We start from the raw sequence: 20,317 nt of genomic DNA on the forward strand, positions 1-20,317 counted from the left end.
CATGAGCTCAAATGTTACGTAGAAACTTGGAACAAATTGTATTTCATGTGTCAATTATTTGTATGGATGGTTCTGCTTTGGTCTGTATTTCCCTGGGTGGGCTTATGTGTATGTAAGTTTTTGTTTCCACCAATTACTGTCACTAAATGAGCTAATACACTGTATATGGGCTGTATACACCAACAGTGATACACTCGTAGACTGGATCACAATAAAAGTTTCATAGAGGGACACCGTCACCTGTTGTCATGAAATGTGTAAAATGTCAGATGATTAATGGCAGAAGTTGGCATAGAGACCGGAAGCCGATGCGGCCCTTGTTGCCCACCTCTTTCCCAAATTCAGTGCAATGCTCCTCGCTGCAGCGCTACTACTGACATGAGGGAGATGAGCCTCCCAGTTGGACTGAAGGCCGGAAAATGGTGCTTTCCTTCTGAAGAGATAAGGTTCCCCTTCGTATCTGCGTCTCCTGCGACAGCTCAGTGAATGCAGGACTGGCCCTGATGTGCACAGGGTTAAATTAACTTTTAACATGAAGTTTTCATGTTAGACGGGGGAGTGGAGTATCGCAAGGGATCACACCGGAGGCGGTCGCCTCTGTTTCCTCCAGAGCTTTTGCAATGCCTCACTGCGGTCACCCCCCCCCCCCCCCCCCCGAAACAGAGACTGTGACAGGAAGAGAGAGGAGGAAGAGACACCCATCTAATGACAGCTCTACTGCCCAGTTATAGCATGTGTGTACACACACACACACACACACATACACACACGCACATTCACACACGCACACACACATACGCACACACACATTCACACACACATACACATTCACACACACACACACACATACACATTCACACACACACCACACTCACATTCACAACGCACATACACACATACATACACACACATTCACACAGACACACACATACACATTCACACACATACATACACACATACTCAGACACACACATTCACATACACACATACACACGAAACACAAACACTGATGACCATAACCACTTGTACACATACTAATCCATACACTTAGTCACGCATACAAAATGATGAAGACTTCACACATATTCACACTTATGCAGACACATTCTGAGATGCAGACATATCGAAACACTCGCGAAAACACAAACACTAATGAATTACCAGCCACTCGAAAAATGATATATAAAAGGCTTGCACACAGGTAGGGACGGATTTGAGCACGCACACACAGACACAGACAGAAACGTGCGTGCGATGTTGAAGCCTGCAGACCGCCTCTAGTCGACTTAGCACAGCCCAGAATCCACCAAAGCGCGTGGTTACGCCACACCCACTGCAGTCTGTCGAGGCCTGCCGAGTCTACTCTTCCTCTCTGGCGTTTCTCTCGCTCGCCTCTCCCCGCCCGGCTGTCCCGCTGCTCACATCGCCATGGCGGAACTGGAGGGGCTGGAGTTTGGGAAGTCGGACTTCGTCCTCCTCGACGAGGTGACCATGGACCAGTTCATGGAGAACCTGAAGCTGAGGTGAGCGAGTGAGTGTGTGAGAGAGTGAGTTGGATGTTCCTGGGTGTGTGTACGTGTGTGTGTATGTTGGGGAGGAGAGGCTTGGTTTCGGCAACAGGTTTTACCCTTTGCTGGTTGATGAGGCATTCTGCTGCTCAGCTAACTCTGAAGAGGAGAGATACATGTCTGTCCTCTGAAACCATCTTTGGCTGTAAGACCGCCCTGGTGTAAAATCCAGCAATGATCAGCTTGAAAGTACCAGTTACCAGCTGTTTCAAAACATGGCTTGAGCTGGTCTGAATTGGTCAACCAGCTACCAGCTGTTTCAAAGCCAAGGCCATCTAGAGATTCAGATAGAGGTTTCATTGAAAGGTTTCTGCACACTACTTGCCTAGAACTTGAGAGAAAGAGAGAGTGAGGGAGAATGAAAGAGAAGCGCGTTGACTTTACTGCTGCTAACGGTTCTCGTCAGCGGCTGGCTGGACGATAAAGATGGAGGCTGTGGTTGATATGACGGCAGAGGACCACGTTAAAAATATTCCGAGACGACATTCCGGTAGAGGTGCGTCACTTCACAATGTAAAAAGCCCAAGCCGGTTTCAGTCTTTTTGCGGCTTTTCTGCCATGACGCAATGTGCTCGCGAGTGTCAGCTGACCTCGGCCCGGATCTAATTTGAGCGCGATGTGGTCACTTCTGTTTTTGAATTCTCTGCAAAGACACCAAGGTCGGCATTTTTTCCGCGTATGTTCCCAAACGTCACCAAATTTAAACGTGCAAATAACCGATTTATCTCTCCTCTAAACTTAGTAGTTCCTCTCTCCTCTCACCGCCTCTCAGTTCAGTGAGTGTTCATCAGGACAGTTTTGTATTGTGCCTGTAGCTGATTAATCAGATTCAGTGTAAGACCCTGCTGTAAAACCCTCCATGAAGCTGTCATTATTTCTGAATTTGTTGATTATGATATTTTGTTAATACGTTTCCAGCTTGCTATGATGGACTTCGTATTTGGACATTACACTTGCTGTAAGATGATAAACTGGTTAAATCAAGTCTATGGTGTGCTCTGTACATTTTGGGACTCCTATTAGCGTACTGTATACATCTGCATTATTCTGCAGGGTAATGATATTGTGTTTTTATTTACATTTTACATTTGGGAATGTTGTGTGGTGCAATATTACAGTTTTGTTTTCTGTGAAAATGTAGAAAATACAGAAATGGTTTTAAATTTAGCCACCGTATAAAAAGGCAGTGTTTCAAATGCATATTTGCCTTGGGTCTGGTGTATATTTAGGACTCTTCATATGAAAATGAGGGAAATGCCTGATGATCACATTGCTTGTATAAATGCCCTTTAGTCAGTGAATTCCTCAGCTCTTGTGGGTCCACTGCATGTATATGCCTGCCTGCCTGTCTCTCTGAATAACAGCCTGCTGTATGCAAAGCCAGTACGAAGCAGCATCACACGAAAATGCAAACATACACGCAGCATAAATGTAAATATCTAGTATCTATATATCTGTATGTGTGTGTACCAAAATAAAATAAGTATCACTGTAAAATAAACACTGGACTCATATTTACATATGTACAAATTCCATTTCATCCTGTAACATCTGTTGGTCTTTGTAAGAGGTGAGCAGAATCACTCAAATCAACATCTCATACTGGACCTATGCCATCCTTGCTCCAGACCCCAGGGAGGTGACATCATCCTCTGTAGCTCTGTATAAGTGCCAGTGTGAATATATGAGCTACTCCGGGCTACGGGCTGGGACTGTGTGCCAACTCTGCTTTTGCTGATCAAGCAGGATACAGGAAGGCTGGACTGTACTGTACTGTACTGGGTACAAGTAATAATAATTGGTTGGAGTCAAAAAGTCAAAGGTTAACTGTTGTTCTGAGCCAGGTGTGGCTACGCCCAAGGCTGTGTGTTGGCAGTGCCACTGCTGGGGCAGAGTTGTTGGCTGGCTGTGTGATCGTCTGCAGACTGAACTGAAGTCTGTAATTAAGCTTAAGAGACGTGGGCAGTTAAGAGACATATAGATATAGCTGGCTGCATTCAGCCACGTGTTGGTGCTGCTGGCTCTCTGTGTGATCTTTTCCATACTGCTGAAATAAAACGTTCTGTTGCAAATATGTGTGAAAGTCTGGATGAGTAAGAAAAGCTCTTCTGCTTAAGGCTCATGGGTTAAAGTTGCGCGAGGAGAGAAGTCTCAAACTGAATCCTGGGTCATTTCGAGGCGGAGGAAGCTGCACTGTCACTTGCACTTCCTGTTCTCACTTCCCACCCCTGAGCACTTCCTGTCACTGCTGGGTGTGTCTGTGCGAGAGAAACGGTGAGGGCTATGGGAGATCTGAAGGCGTTACCCTCCTGCGTTTACACAGGCGAAGGGCTAAGCTTCTTTGTGCTGTGACACCACCCAACTTCTGTGTTCTTAAGATCATCAACATCCCATAATATCGTGTAAGCATGACAACCACATCGACTGTCTGTGTCATGGTGGGCTTGTGTTGGGTAGCTGTCTGTGAAAAACCCCACTGAGAGGAACCCTGATCCACGGACCGATCAGAGCTGAACTGGAATCGGTGAAGGTTAAACATACATAACCAGAGGACTGGGCTTGAACCTTGTGAAGACCGATGGTTGTAGGTTCAAACCTCAGCCAGGATTAAGCTGGGATGTGATCATGACATTCTGTCATTTACGATAGTTATGGGCTAACAGGCAAAAAAGGGGGATTCTTTATAATATGAGGAGCTCTGCAATACACAGGAAAACACTGGAGATCAAAGTTAGTAACTACACTGCAATGTCCAGAAAATAAGTCAATCTCAAAAATATTTAATATAGATTTATAATCTTATTTCTATTACTTTTTTGCGAAATAAGACACAAATATTTGGCAAAAGTACAATGGCTTGCTTAGTGGATGCTGTAATCCAAAAATGTTTGCCCAGCTTACCTAATGTAGAAAACATTTCCCACATGAGCTGAAATTTTCTGACCCTACGGGTGTGTATGTGTGTACACGTGTGCTGCAGGTTTGAGAAAGGCCGCATCTACACCTTCATTGGGGAAGTGGTGGTATCTGTCAACCCCTACAAGGCGATGGATATCTATGGCACGGAGGCTATTGAGGCTTACCGGGGGCGGGAGCTGTACGAGAACCCACCCCACCTCTACGCCGTGGCCGACGCCGCCTACAAAGCCATGAAGAGACGAGCCAAGGACACCTGCATAGTCATCTCAGGTCTGTGCCCCCTCCCAGTCTCCTGGACAACAGGGGTCAGGTCTGCTGTACTAATGTCAGGGTCCCCAGCCCTGGGAGCCAGTCACATTACGCAGGAGTGGCATCACATCCTGTAGTGCACGGATCATCAACTCTGGCCCTCAAATCCAAATCCTGCCCTGGTTTTCTTTTCTCCCGGGTAATTAGTGCTACTGATTGTACTGACTGTCTTCACGCCTGACGCCCAGGTAAAGGGAGAGTGGAAAACCAGAAGTTCTTGGCTCTCGAGGACCATGAGCTGCTGATCCCTGCTGTAGTGGATGTTGCTGCTCAAACTGCTCTCTCTGAACTCTGCTACGCCCGCCTGCCAGTTGTCTGTCTGTCTCTGCTGCACCTCCGTACCTCTGTCTGTCTCTGACTGTTTCTGTCTCCCCGGATGCTTGTACTCGCTTCTGTGTAAAGACTTTAGCATATGAGTCATTACCATCTATGGACTGGGCACGGATCGATGCCTCTCAAATCATGTGCATGTGATTGGCTGGAATGTTCAAGGGTTCCGGATGCTTCCAGATTGACTGCGAAGGGGAAGCTGGCAGTGCCGCTTTTATAAATAAGAAGTTCTTTAAACTTAACTACATGTTTTTTGTTTCATTCTGACACAACTGTAAAAATTACCTCAACATCATGGGATTTATTGCAGCATCTAGAATGAGTTAACTGTCAACATTCCATTTTCATCATAACTAGTTCAAGTTTAATGTGAATTTGAAATCTGCCGTTTACAGTATGCATTTGTTCAGTTGCACCACATACATTTCAAACGTGTTCCCAGCTGTAAAATCCAGCTATGCCAGGTTGACCAGCTTGAAAATTGAGCTGGTCAACTTGGTCATAAGCTGGTCTAGCTGGTCATGAGCTGGTCAACCAGCATGGCCAAGCTGTTTCGAAACATAGCTTGCGCTGGTCAAACCAAGTCAAGTTGGTAGCTGGTCTGAACTGATCAACGAGCTCCCAGCTGTTTCAACCTGGCTTGAGCAGTTTTTTTTCAGCAGGGTTACTTGATTGTATATTAGAGAGTTCAGTTGTCACGACCATTTGGAGAGAACAGTTTGAAGTTTGTTTGTCCACTTTGTGAGTGACAGGATTGCGTGGTAACGTCATATTTGCAGTGGGAGTGACAGGGTGATGTGGCGTCGCTGTAATTACAGTTATTTCTAGCGGGTGAGTGACAGCATGTCGTGGGTTGTCTTGTTGTTATGGCAGGTGAGAGTGGAGCAGGGAAGACAGAAGCGAGCAAATACATCATGCAGTACATTGCTGCCATCACCAACCCTAGCCAGAGGGCAGAGGTGGAGAGGTGAGGGGTCAGGGGTCAGAGGTTTGGGAGGAGGGACTGGGGATGTTGGGATAGTCCAGTACTCTACAGGAAACTGCCCTTGTCTTATTACCATTCTTATTATCATGTATGTTATGTTTTTGCTATTGCACCCATTAGTACAGCTGGGGATGCATTTATGAATTCAGGTAAAGTTGCCTATTTAAGGGTGCAAGGGGACCCTATCCTTAAACTTTCCTACAATAAGTACCTTTTTATTAACCATTGAGACACTTCCACAATGACCTTAAGTATCTGTAACTGTTAGTGGTAAGATGCTGGAATTAAATTTTGTTTCTTGGTGGAGTGGGTTGGTGGGTCATACCACAAGACGTTCCACCCTAGTTTAGTGTGATCTCTCTCTGTTTCTGTTCCCCTCTTTCTGTCACACACACACACACACACACACACACACACACACACACACACTCTCTTCTACACACACATGCACGCACACGCACACAAACAGTGTGAAGAACGTTCTCCTCAAATCAAACTGTGTGCTGGAGGCCTTTGGGAACGCCAAGACCAACCGCAATGACAATTCCTCCCGCTTTGGGAAGTACATGGACATCAACTTCAACTTCAACGGAGAGCCCACAGGTGGCCACATCAACAACTACCTTCTGGAGAAGGTGAGGAACGCCGCTGTGGCACACAGCCCTTCTCAAGCTAGAAACAACTGGTAGACCAGCTCCCAGCTCAACATGGTTTAGCTGGTTGACCAGATCAGATCAGCTCCCAGCTTGACATAGTTTGACCAGCTTGAATGTTTGTTTTGAAACAGTTGGTAGCTGGTTGATCAACTCATACCTAGCTGGACCAGCTTCATGACCAGCTTCACCAGCTGAATTTTGAATTTTGTGTGTGTGTGTAGGCCCTCACCATTCTCTCTCATCCCACTCTGCCTTCTCTCTCCCTCCCTCCCTCCCTCCCTCTCTCTCCCCTCCCAGTCAAGGGTAATACAGCAGCAGAAAGGAGAGAGGAACTTCCACTCCTTCTATCAGGTGAGAAGGACAGTACTCAATTACTGTACAGGGAGGTGAGGACACTGTCACAGGGACTCTTAATGCACAGGGTTGTGAGGACACTGTCACAGGGACTCTTACTGTACAGGGTGGTGAGGACACTGTCAGAGGGACAGTGGTGGTGCTGTCACTCACACAATGACCGCACTCTCTTCGGGTAGTCATGCCTGTTATTTCATGCATGTGTTATGTAACTGTAACTATCATTATATGGATACTTATTGTGTGACTTATTTGAATGTCTCTCAGCCAATCAAGTTGCGAGGGAGGAGCTAACTGTTATAATAATAATAATAATAATTATTATTATTATTATTATTATAGTCAATATTGCCTTTATATTGATTGAGAGAGTGAGTTTAATTAGGAGAATAGTGCCAATAAAATACCTATTGGAGAGATGTTTGTGTCTGACAGAAGTCTGACAGAAAACTCTGTTTCCCTGTGTCCAGGTGCTAAGGGGCGGTTCCAGGGACCTGCTTGGGCTCCTGCACTTGGAGAAAGACCCTGCAGTCTACATTTACACCAGAGAGGGCGCTGCCGCCACTGTGAGTCACAACCAGTTCTACAGCAGAAACTTTGCCGACACTGATTACATTACATTACATTACATTACAAGGCATTTAGCAGACGCCCTTATCCAGAGCGACGTACAACGAAGTGCAGATCAAACACAAGTACAAGTGTGAAGAGGACCTGAGAGGACAGTACAGTTGTGAGTCCTAGTGTGACCATATAGATACAATTGGAACCCTTGAAGAATACATCAACTTCCAAACTAGCATACCACAGTTGGCAGCTAGAATACCCAGAGTGCAACAATACAATAGCTAATACCATCCATCCGTCCATCCATCCATCGTCACCCGCTTATCCGGAGTCAGGTCGCAGGTAGCTAATACAAAACAATCAAATAAAATAAAAAAAACAACAATGTCTATACAACTATATAAGTGCCATTACAGTCTATGGCATATATAAGGCTAATCATGGTGATGAGTTAGGGAGGGAAAGGTCTGTTCTGACATCCACCGGGAGGTCATTCCACCACCGTGGGACCAGGACAGACAGCAGTCGTGAGCTAGAAGCGCAGGTGTGGCGAGGGGGAGGCACCAGACGGCACAAAGTGGCAGAATGGAGGGGTCTTGCTGGTGTATAGGTCTTGATAAGTGATTGAATATGTACAGGGGCTGATCCCTTAACTGCCTGGTACGCGATCGCCAAAGTTTTTAATTTGGTGCGAGCCATAACAGGCAGCCAGTGGAGGTTGCTGAGCAGGGGGGTGACATGTGAATGTCTGGGAACATTGAATACCAGACGGGCTGCAGCATTCTGGATCAGTTGTAGGGGGTCTGATGACAGATGCTGGAAGGCCAGCCAGCAGAGAATTGCAATAGTCCAGGCGGGACAGGACCATTGCTTGGACAAGGAGCTGAGTGGAATAGGTGGTGAGAAAGGGTCGGATTCTCCGGATGTTGTACAGGAAGAACCTGCATGCCTGGGTCACCGTAGCAATGTTCTCGGAGAAGGACAGCCTGCTGTCCATCACCACTCCAAGGTTTCTTGCACTAGGGGATGAGGTCACTGTGGTATTCCCTAGTGAGATGGAAAAATCGGAGAAGGGAGAGGTTGGAGCAGGGATTAAGATTACCTCCGTTTTACCTGGGTTGAGCTTTAGATGGTGGCTGCCCATCCAGCTCTGGATGTCTCTCAGGCAGGCGGAGATACAGGGAGAGATGCTGATGCTTTCCATCTTTCACAGAATGCCAGTACTTGTGAATTAGCTGACTCTCCTAGCAACACAATCACAAATATGCGCTCGAGTGTGATGTGGTTGAGTAATTTCCTGTTGGGTTGTCATTTCCTGTTAGTGTGACATAGGGTTCTTCTTCTTCTTGCGCTGAGATCTCTTTTACATTACATTACATTATTGGCATTTGGGAGACGCTCTTATCCAGAGCGACGTCCAGTTGATTTGACTAAGCAGGAGACAATCCTCTCCTGGAGCAATGCAGGGTTAAGGGCCTTGCTCAAGAGCCCAACGGCTGTGCAGATCTTATTGTGACTACACCGGGATTAGAACCACCAACCTTGCGTGTCTCAGTCATTTACCTTAACCACTACGCTACAGGCCGCCCCTCTCTTCATGGGCTGCTCTTGTTTTTTATGTCGATACTGTCGTGTCTAGGAAACGACAGAGTCCAAATCTCCAATTTGTCGAAAAACATCTTCACGAGGGAAAAGACACCACGGCAGCAAGCTGTTCAGGAAAATCAGACTTTATTTAGTGCATAAAGCCGGACCAAAAACATGGACCTGGACTGCCATTTTTACACCCATTTTATACACTGTTAAAACATCATTCTGGCCAATCACCCACACTGTTCTTATCTTAACTCCTCCTAAACCATCAGCTGACTTGGCAGCGCTACCTTCTCGGTTCTGAAACCATTGTGGCGAATCGCCCTATTGATTTCCAAAACAAAAAAGGATTTTATTACATACATCTTGCTTTGTAGGCTGTATTTTTAACAAAATGGAATCATTAACATAGGAATCATGTAAAACACGGTGCTATTCACTATACAGTGTTTTCCAGAACTTTCTACGACCTATAGATCGTTTTTGGTACTTTTTGCAGCATAATAATCACTTTTGGTACTTTCCACTTCATATGAATTATTTTACTCAACTTTAGATTACACATGGGTCACTTATGCACTTCTAACACAAACTTATCAGCAGTAAATCATTGAAAATATACAGACATACTAAACATTTGATTAATATTCTCTTCTAATATTATTTTCTAATATACAGACATACTAAACATTTGATTAATTATTTTCTTCTAAGTGAGTAAATGTACGTTGCATTCTTTGCATTCTTTGCTCTCATTTCAACAGTTTTCACTGTGGTTTCTTGCGTTTTCATAAGCTCAGCTATAATTAATGTTCTAGGTTAATTTGATTTGATAACAAGCAGCATACATGGGATATATTGATTATACGTCACTTGCATATAGATACACTTCTGGCATAAAACATCGAGAGTCCTGGAGAAACCAGCTGTAGAGTCATATCAAACACCCCGTGTCCTTGACTGTCTACATAGTTCAAGATGGGCCCCCCCGCCAGCTGGCTGCTTTTATTAAACTCTGGTTACATATGGGTTCACTGTGTAATTCTAGCACAATTTAGCAGTTAATCAGTTTGAAACTGTACAGGGTACATCAAGTACATCATACTTTAATATGGATATATTGATACACTTTTAGCATACATTGTCGAGAGTTTTGGAGGAACCGGCCTGCTCATCAAGGTTGAGTCTGTCTTGTGATTGTTTATCATGCTTTTAGGAGGGAGATCCTTTGTTCTGTGAATTTTCCCCTACATTCCCCCCTTTTCGAGGTCAAAACCTATGGCCCCGAATATCTCCCTTAGCCAATGCACCATACTAAGTTGGGTTCCTGCACATCCCCTGCTGCTATAGCAGCATCCAATTGCCTCAGACTCCTCAATATAACAGCGTTTCCATGGTTCCTCCAACACTCTCTGCAAAAGTGCATCCCGCGTAATTTGACTGGCCATAGCCGTATTACAGCTGTATGTATTATCCTAAGTGACCCAAATATTAAAATTATCACACACTTTTTAAAATTTTGTTAACATGTTGATTCATAGCGCGAGGAATCGCCACAGTCCATGTAACAGGTGGGCTCCTGGATCCAACCAGTGGATGTGGTCTGCACGTCCCTCCACTGGTGAGCCGGCTTGCAATTCTCATACTGGGTCTGCTGGGTCACTGTTGGTGCTTCTGGCATTCCCAGCTGTAAGCTGGAATAAAGCAACCCTAAAAAACGGGGCAAACACCCCAACCAAAATAACAACATACAACCCAGAAAAAACACTCGGCACGGAAATAAAGAACCATGAGATGCAGCTCAGGAAAAAACACAAACCCAATATACAAATACTGGGGACAACGCCCCTCACCCACAAGCTCACATGAGCAGGAAAATAAAAAGAGACAAAGAACCTTTAGGAAGGCGTCTGGCTCTATGTGTTACTTCAGAGGGACTCTGTCTAAGTTCACCAAGTTTACTTTTATTTTTCTTTGATTATCTATTCCAATTAGAATCAGATAAATGCCAGCTATCATAAATACTACCACTACCAGCATCATCAAAATTGCACTGATTCTGCTGCCCTTTCCACTGATGGTTTGCCCACCATTCCCTGGCCCTCCCTTCATTTGGTTCCCACCCATTTGTAGTTCCCCCCTTTTATATTACCTTACATGGCCACTGGGTGAGGGATGCCGGAGAAGTTGTTGACCACCGCTGGCCGGGGGCGCCATTGGGCTGCTCCATGGTTCAGGTGTGGGGGGTGCTTTTGTTCTTTGGCTTCCAGCTCCTTCAGCTGCACAGTAGTTTTCTTTGAATGTCTTTTGCTTGATCTTCCAGCTTTTTTTCCTCTTTTCGCTGTCACTCTACAGCGTGCGCCACATGATCCACAAACTCCCTGTGTGTCATGGTGTTCAGTCCCTTTTGGTTATCAGCCTCCACCTGCGCAGCACGTACATTGTCAAATGGCCCACCGTCCACTGCTGGAGGTTGCACCTGGGCTCTGACAAAGCCAGCCTGCTTGAATATGTCCAGCATTGTTTCCATCCCCACAACCTTCCCCAGGAGAGCCCACAGCCAAGATTCAGCCTGTCATCTCCTCCTCCAGCACCCTGAACCAGTGGCCCACTCCATTCTGTAACTCAGGGAGATTTGTTATTACATGTTGCATGTCCTGAGTGGACCAGGGAATGTATTGAGGTACAGCATTCCTAATTAATAATGGCCCTACTATTTTGGGGAGCTCCTTCTTATCGCAAAACCGTATGGGTTTCTGTGTTGTTCTTGTTTTATTTAAAAAAATGTATAGTTCTGTATCACCTAGCTAAGACCCCCTGTGCACGTTTTGACCCCCCTTCTCCACACTCCTCCTTCCCAAGGCCACCCCCACCTTTTCATTTTTTAGTTTTGTATCGCCCAGCTAAGTCCCCTCCCCTTTTCCTCAGCATGTCCCAGCAACTGTGTCATATGGAAGAGGAGTCACCACTTCACTGCGGTTTCTACCCGCCGCCATTACACTCTCCTTCTCCTCCGCATATTTCTCTTATCAAACGGCCATTTTGCCGCCATTTTCTTAGTTCCTTTTTTGTTTCTACTTATCGGAGATAGTTTCTATCTCCCGTATACATTTAGGATACACCCCCGCTATTATCTCAACCGCCGTTTTCTTTCCCTTTTTCATTTTCATATACTGCCCGTAATACTTTTATATTATTATCTATTTATTTATTTACTTTTATTTTTCCGCCTATTATTATCTATATTATTATATCTTTAACCTTTATTTTCTCTATTATTATCTATATTATTATATATTTTATCCTTTATTTTCCCTATTATTATCTATATTATAATATATTTTATCTTCATTTTTCCGCCAGAGCCTGTATTTTCTCCCATTAATACTTTTATTCACCCTTTGTGTTTCTTATCTTACACATACATAAATAACTATTTTTACCTCCGTTGCCTCAATACAATGTTATATCCGCACACGCACAAGCATTCGAAGCATCCGCACAGCGTAACAGTATTTTCTCTTATCAGCTATTTTTCTCTTACATCACACCTTGAGGTAACTACCTAGAGATATCTTGCAGGATCCCCTTCTTGGGTTTCTTTCCTTCCAAGTCTCTGGCACCTCTTATCACATAACACTTTTCAACACAATTTCAACACAAAATATACTTTTATCAGAGATCTTGCAGGATAACCTTCTTGGGCTTCTTTCCTTCCAAATCTCTGACACCTCGATAACATTAACAACTTAAACCGTTAGCAACAACAATATACCTTCAGTCGACAGTATCAATATACCTTCAGACTTAATATTAGTTCTGCTTCAACAAAAACACTTTTCAACACAATTTATAAAAACACACTTATTTTACTCACAGTTCGCTGCGCGCGCGTTTCCTGAAAAGTTTGCTGCATTTTCCCCCTCAATTTAGTTGCCAGGTTAGTTATACGAGAGGATGTTGCCTCCGGCGTCCAGGAGAGGAGACCAGAGTCGTTAAATACTCTCACTCCCTGATAAGCTGCAGCTCCAATTTGTCGAAAAACATCTTCACGAAAAGACACCACGGCAGCAAGCTGTTCAGGAAAATCAGACTTTATTTAGCACAAGTGCATAAAGCCGGACCAAAAACATGGACCTGGACTGCCATTTTTACACCCATTTTATACACCGTTAAAACATCATTCTGGCCAATCACCCACACTGTTCTTATCTTAACTCCTCCTAAACCATCAGCTGACTTGGCAGCGCTACCTTCTCGGTTCTGAAACCATTGTGGTGAATCGCCCTATTGATTTCCAAAACAAAAAAGGATTTTATTACGTACATCTTGCTTTGTAGGCTGTATTTTTAACAAAATCATTAACATAGGAATCATGTAAAACACGGTGCTATTCACTATATAGTGCTTTCCAGAACTTTCTACGACCTATAGATCGTTTTTGGTACTTTTTGCAGCATAATAATCATTTTTGGTACTTTCCACTTCATATGAATTATTTTACTCAACTTTAGATTACACATGGGTCACTTATGCACTTCTAACACAAACTTATCAGCAGTAAATCATTGAAAATATACAGACATACTAAACATTTGATTAATTATTCTCTTCTAAGTGAGTAAATGTACGTTGCATTCTTTGCATTCTTTGCTCTCATTTCAACAGTTTTCACTGTGGTTTCTTGCGTTTTCATAAGCTCGGCTATAATTAATGTTCTAGGTTCATTTGATTTGATAACAAGCAGCGTACATGGAATATATTGATTATAAGTCACTTGCATATAGATACACTTCTGGCATAAAACATCGAGAGTCCCGGAGAAACCAGCTGTAAAGTCATATCAGACACCCCGTGTCCTTGACTGTCTACATAGTTCAAGACGGGCCCCCCCCCCCCCCCCCCCCGCCAGCTGGCTGCTTTTATTAAACTCTGGTTACATATGGGTTCACTGTGTAATTCTAGCACAATTTAGCAGTTAATCAGTTTGAAACTATTCAGGGTACATATCATACTTTAATATGGATATATTGATACACCTTAAGCATACATTGTCGAGAGTTTTGGAGGAACCGGCCTGCTCATCAAGGTTGAGTCTGTCTTGTGATTGTTTATCATGCTTTTAGGAGGGAGATCCTTTGTTCTGTGAATTTTCCCCTACATTCCCCCCTTTTCGGGGTCAAAACCTATGGTCCCGAATATCTCCCTTAGCCAATGCACCATACTAAGTTGGGTTCCTGCACATCCCCTGCTGCTATAGCAGCATCCAATTGCCTCAGACTCCTTGAGTCTGATTTTGACTTGTGATTGTTTATCATGCTTTTAGGAGGGAGATCTTTTGTTTTGTGAATTTTCCCCTACAATACATGCTGTATAACACAAAATAAAATATGAGTCTGATTTTGACTTGTGATTGTTTATCATGCTTTTAGGAGGGAGATCTTTTGTTTTGTGAATTTTCCCCTACAATACATGCTGTATAACACAAAATAAAAATGAAATAAATGTTGAGAATTCTCTCTATGGCCCCCAGACCTCCAGTGATGATGGCTCCAACCACAAGGCTGTGCTGAGCGCTCTAAAAGTGATTGGCTTCACGGCCGAGGAGATCAACTCGATCTACCGGATCCTGGGGACCATCTTGCACCTGGTGAGTGTTAATAAAATATGAATTTACTGAGGAATGGGAAAATTACCTTCATCTCAGTGAAGAAGCAGATCAACCGTTCCTAGTAAAAAGTCGGAAAGTTTATTATACAGTCCGAAAAGCAATGATGTTTGGGAAGTTTTATTGGGTTACATTTGCATACATTCAAATATGTCTACAAATCAAGTGTAACCTCTGATTGGTGGTAAGGAATTGCGCCTATCGCGAGCACTTCGGATTGGGCCATTCAAATCCATAATGGTGGGGCTTTGACCCGCTCCCCCCTGGATAGCGGTCATTACCAGGACCAGGAGTGAGGACCACTGACTAAACTCATAAAATAAGGCTCAAATTCAACTTGAATACGTTTCTATATTACCCAAAACCCGAACATGGTTTGGAGAGTTGACCCTTCCCAGGTCCTGTCTCATCTGCATGACGTTTCTTTGCCTGAACAGGGGAACCTGGAATTTCAGAGTGACGGCGAGAGTGTCCAGGTTGTGGGGGCGGAGCTCGTGAGTCACATCGCGGACCTGACCCGCACCAACCCCGATGATGTCAGCAAGGCCCTGCTGTACCGCACGGTGGCCACCGGGGGCGGCGAGGTCATCGACAAGGGCCACAGCGAGAAGGAGGCCTCCTACGGCAAGGAGGCTTTCGCCAAGGTATACCTCCATCTGAGCACCAGGGGTGCCCTACCCAAACCTCTGCATCTTACTTTTTATCTGACTGCATCAACTGTATTGAGTTTCACTCGTTCCAGACCTGGGTCAAATACGTACAGTAACTGTTTTGAATTATGCTTTTTTTTCCTATGATTCACTGAGCTTGTCTGATGTATTGGAACCTACGGTATGAAATACTCTCAAAAAGTGCAAGCCCTGCCTTCTGGTCCTCTTGGTTTGGCTCAATTGTACCGGGCAAGATCAAACGAGCACAGAAAAGAATTTTAATCCAAAACAATGACGTATTTCACCCAGGTCTGACTGGTTCACAAAAAAGTCTTCTTGATACATTTGTATCGTTGCATACAATCCTACACTGATTCTCTCCCTCAGGCATTATATGAACGACTTTTTGGATGGATTGTCAGTCGCATTAATTCTGTGATCGAGGTAAAAGACTACAACCCTGTACTCCATGGTAAAAACACAGTCATTGGAGTGCTCGACATTTATGGCTTTGAGATCTTCGACAACAACAGGTGAGTACACCATGTCCCCCTGACTAATCTGTTACTCACCGCTCTCCATTCATATCACAGACCTGCTTATCTGTGTCAGTCTGGCAGTGTTTCAGATGCTCTACTACTTCCCTGCTGGTTTTTGTTCTTACTCAGCATTTCATTGATCAAGTAAAGCAATTAGTTACACAGTTAACTCACCTCACCTGGTTTCTTGGGTCTGAATTGCTCGCTGATATTAAGGTGAAAACTAAAGCCAGCATGCCCTGCGGCTCTCCAGGACCAGGAGTGCGGACCACTGTGACCGACTAACCCCAAGAAAGGGAAGGGCCTGAACCCAACAGAGCGGTTTAGCGCGATTAGCGGCCATTCTGTTCTGTAAAGTATCAGTGTGACTTCCAGAAATATGATTGGGCTGGAGATATGGGCCTAACAGGGGGGCCATGGTACGGAGGTAGCACTCTGTGGTCTGTCCCTACTTAAAACGTGTGACCTTGCCGTTGATTTTGAGATGCTGGATTTGCAGATTCTATTTTAAAACATTACATGGTGTTGTTACCATGGTAAAGTCCAGCTTAGGGTAGTAGTTATGTGGGTGGTATCTTTTTCTGTGATCTTCTCACCTTCTTCTTCTCTCTCTCTCTCTCTCTCTCTCTCTCTCTCTCTCTCTCTCTCTCTCTGGTTGCCAGTTTTGAACAGTTCTGCATCAACTACTGCAATGAGAAGCTCCAGCAGCTCTTCATTGAACTGATCCTTAGGCAGGAGCAGGAGGAGTACCAGAGAGAAGGAATCACCTGGCAACACGTGAGATACCTCTCAGCTGACATACACACATACTGACGTGTGCATCTTACAGATTCAAATACGTACAAATACATCCCATGTGTGTGTGCACACACACACACACGCACACACGCGCACACACACACACAGATACACTGGCCAGCTATCCAGTCAACAGCTAGAAAATGTGGCAGTGAACTAACAAGCAAATTTTAGTAGTAGTATCCTGTTTTTGTGAACATCTGCTCGATATTTTGGGACATGTTATTTGCAGACTGCTTACATTTTCTTTGTTCCTGTTTCTTTCACTCCACTATGGACGGGATCAACTGTGACTGCTGTGCAATTCAGTCTGCCGCATGCTTTAATTTAATTAATTAATTTAATTTATTTTTAGCTTTTCTAGAGTTTAATGATTATCAAATTTCAGCCCTAAAACATTGGATGAGCTACATTATAATGTTCTTAAAGTAGCAGCTGCACGGTTTATTTAAAGTTTACTTTTTGTTTGACATTTTGTTTTACTGCATACACAGACATACGCACATACATGTACATATGCGCGCACACACACACACACACACACACACACACACGTACACACACACACTAACCTGAAGGCTTGTCTCTGCAGATTGAATACTTTAATAACCAGATCATCGTTGACCTGGTGGAGCAGCCCCATAAAGGAATCATCTCTATCCTGGACGAGGCGTGTCTCAGTGTGGGCAAAGTGACCGACATCCTGTGCCTGGAGAGTATGGACACCAAGCTGGGCCAGCACCCACACTACACCTCCCGCAAGGTCAGCTCCCTGCACCTCCTCTACACCTCCCACACTGCACCTCCTCTACATCTCCCACACTGCACCTCCATTATACCTCCCACACTACACCTCCCGCAAGGTCAGCTCCCTGCACCTCCTCTACACCTCCCACACTGCACTTCCATTACACCTCCCACACTACACCTCCTGCAAGGTCAGCTCCCTGCACCTCCTCTACACCTCCCACACTACACCTCCCACAAGGTCTGCTCCCTGCACCTCCTCTACACCTCCCACACTGCACCTCCTCTACACCTCTCACACTACACCTCCCGCAAGGTCAGCTCCCTGCACCTCCTCTACACCTCTCACACTACACCTCCCGCAAGGTCAGCTCCCTGCACCTCCTCTACACCTCCCACACTACACCTCCTGCAAGGTCAGCTCCGACACTACACCTCCCGCAAGGTCAGCTCCCTGCACCTCCTGCAAGGTCAGCAAACTGTACCTCCTCAACACCTCCCACTCTCCACCTCCTCAACACCTCCCACACTACTCCTCCCGGAAAGTCAGCTCCCTGCACCTCCTGCAAGGTCAGCAATCTGTACCTCCTCTACACATCCCACACTTTTTCTACTCGCTAGCAATGCCACTGCAGTTACATGCTGTGATCAGCAGAGGGCAGCAGAGTTCTCATTCAGTCCCTGTAGGAAAAGCACGCACAGCTGAATGCATCTTGTGACTGTGCCTCTGTGGCCTTTCACTTTTCATATGTGCTAAAATGAACAGACCTGACAGAACCAAGATGTTGTCACCTCTGCATTTCAATTGGTTCTACAGTTTTCACATTTGAGTCAGGATAGCAGGTCTGGTTTTACATGCTGTGAAGTTTAAAATACCATTTTAACATGGTTGCCATGCTGGTGGAGCTGGATACTCTATGTGTGTGAGTGCGTGTGAGTGTGTGTGAGAGTGTGTGTGTGAGAGTGTGCGTGTGTGTGTTTGTGTTTTTTGTGAGTGTGTGTGTGTGAGAAAGTGAGTGTGTGTGTGTTTGTGTTTTTTGTGAGTGTGTGTGTTTGGGTTTTTTTGTGAGAGTGTATGTGTGTGTGTTTGGGTTTTTTGTGAGTGTGTGTGTGTGTAGTGGCAGCTCCATGCATTCATGAACAGTTGGTGATCTATGGCTCTTATCCTCTCGACAGCTCTCTCCCTCTGATAAATCCATGGAATTCAACAGAGACTTTCGCATCCTCCACTACGCTGGGGACGTCATGTGAGTCACATCGCTCTATTGCTGTCTGAGAAGCACACTGTGTGTGTGTGTGTGTGTGTGTGTGTATGTGTGTGTGTGAGAGAGAGAGAGAGAGACAGAGAGAGAGACTCAGGTGGGACTATGCTGTAACCTCTCCAGTGCAGTGAGTTATCAGGCAGCTGGGGTGCTAAGTGGGTGTTGTTTGTTGGTGATTAGGATACTATGAGCACATCACACACACATACACACACTGTACACTGAGCTCACCGATGTAGCCCTGTACACTGAGCTCACCAATGTAGCCCTGGACTCTGACCCCACCGATGTAGCCCTGTACACTGGGCTCACCGATGTAGCCCTGGACTCTGACCCCACTGATGTAGCCCTGCACTCTGACCCCACTGATGTAGCCCTGCACTCTGACCCCACTGATGTAGCCCTGCACTCTGACCCCACTGATGTAGCCCTGCACTCTGACCCCACTGATGTAGCCCTGCACTCTGACCCCACTGATGTAGCCCTGCACTCTGACCCCACCGATGTAGCCCTGTTCACTGAGCTCATCGATGTAGCCCTGTTCACTGAGCTCACCGATGTAGCCCTGTGCACTGAGCTCATCGATGTAGCCCTGTTCACTGAGCTCACCGGTGTAGCCCTGTTCACTGAGCTCACCGATGTAGCCCTGTACACTGAGCTCATCGATGTAGCCATGTACTCTGACCCCACTGATGTAGTCCTGTACACTGAGCTCATCGATGTAGCCCTGTTCACTGAGCTCACCGATGTAGCCCTGCATCGGCCTGGATATGAGGTGTGTGCTGCAGCCTCACACCATCGCTCCCTGTGGCTTCAGAGAACACACTGTCCTAAATAATAGAGAGAGAGAGAGAGAGGGAGGTCCGGGGGGGAAGAGAGAGAGAGAGGGAGGGCCGGGGAGACAGAGAGAGAGAGCCAGAGAGAGAAAGAGAGAGAGAGGGCCAGGGGGACAGAGTGAGAGAGAGAGAGGGAGGACAGGGGGGACGGAGGGAGAGAGAGAGAGAGAGAGAGAGAGGGTGGGCAGGGGGACGGAGGGAGAGAAAGAGGGGGCGCAGAAAGAGAGAGAGAGAGAGATAGAGGGGGAGAATGGAGAGAGAGAGAGGGGGACATCGAGAGCGAGAGAGACAGGGGAAGAGAATAGAGAGAGAGAGAGAGAGAGAGAGCCTAAGACTATTTTAAGGTTGACTAGATGAATCTCTCGTGCTGTTATGCAGCTTATTATCTAATGATGACCAGCTGCCTAATGGGCATCGATTTCTTATGCTGCTAATTGCTTCTCTGTATCTGCCATTTTGTGAATCACAGTTACAGTGATTTCCTGCTTGCCGCGTTTCTGTTAGCTTTCCTTTGGCTGCACTAATACTGCTTTGCC

The 20,317-nt window shown here is 45.4% G+C and overlaps 1 protein-coding gene across 1 annotated transcript in view; it reads left to right on the forward strand.

Moving 5' to 3' along the window:
• The first annotated feature begins 854 nt into the window (after window positions 1–854).
• The window catches only part of myo1g (myosin IG), a 40,235-nt gene continuing 20,772 nt past the window's right edge, over window positions 855–20,317 (forward strand). Inside the window, exons 1-12 of the mRNA XM_061255806.1 lie at window positions 855–1,523; window positions 4,549–4,757; window positions 6,000–6,093; window positions 6,581–6,746; window positions 7,065–7,118; window positions 7,592–7,687; window positions 14,815–14,931; window positions 15,387–15,593; window positions 15,987–16,132; window positions 16,801–16,915; window positions 17,529–17,699; window positions 18,860–18,930. Of these exons, the coding sequence (XP_061111790.1) occupies window positions 1,429–1,523; window positions 4,549–4,757; window positions 6,000–6,093; window positions 6,581–6,746; window positions 7,065–7,118; window positions 7,592–7,687; window positions 14,815–14,931; window positions 15,387–15,593; window positions 15,987–16,132; window positions 16,801–16,915; window positions 17,529–17,699; window positions 18,860–18,930 (1,541 nt within the window). The 5' untranslated portion in view covers window positions 855–1,428. The remainder of the gene's footprint in view (window positions 1,524–4,548; window positions 4,758–5,999; window positions 6,094–6,580; window positions 6,747–7,064; window positions 7,119–7,591; window positions 7,688–14,814; window positions 14,932–15,386; window positions 15,594–15,986; window positions 16,133–16,800; window positions 16,916–17,528; window positions 17,700–18,859; window positions 18,931–20,317) is intronic.

Source organism: Conger conger, chromosome 9 (genome assembly GCF_963514075.1).
Source record: "Conger conger chromosome 9, fConCon1.1, whole genome shotgun sequence".
In the NCBI taxonomy this organism is placed as follows: Eukaryota; Metazoa; Chordata; class Actinopteri; order Anguilliformes; family Congridae; genus Conger; species Conger conger.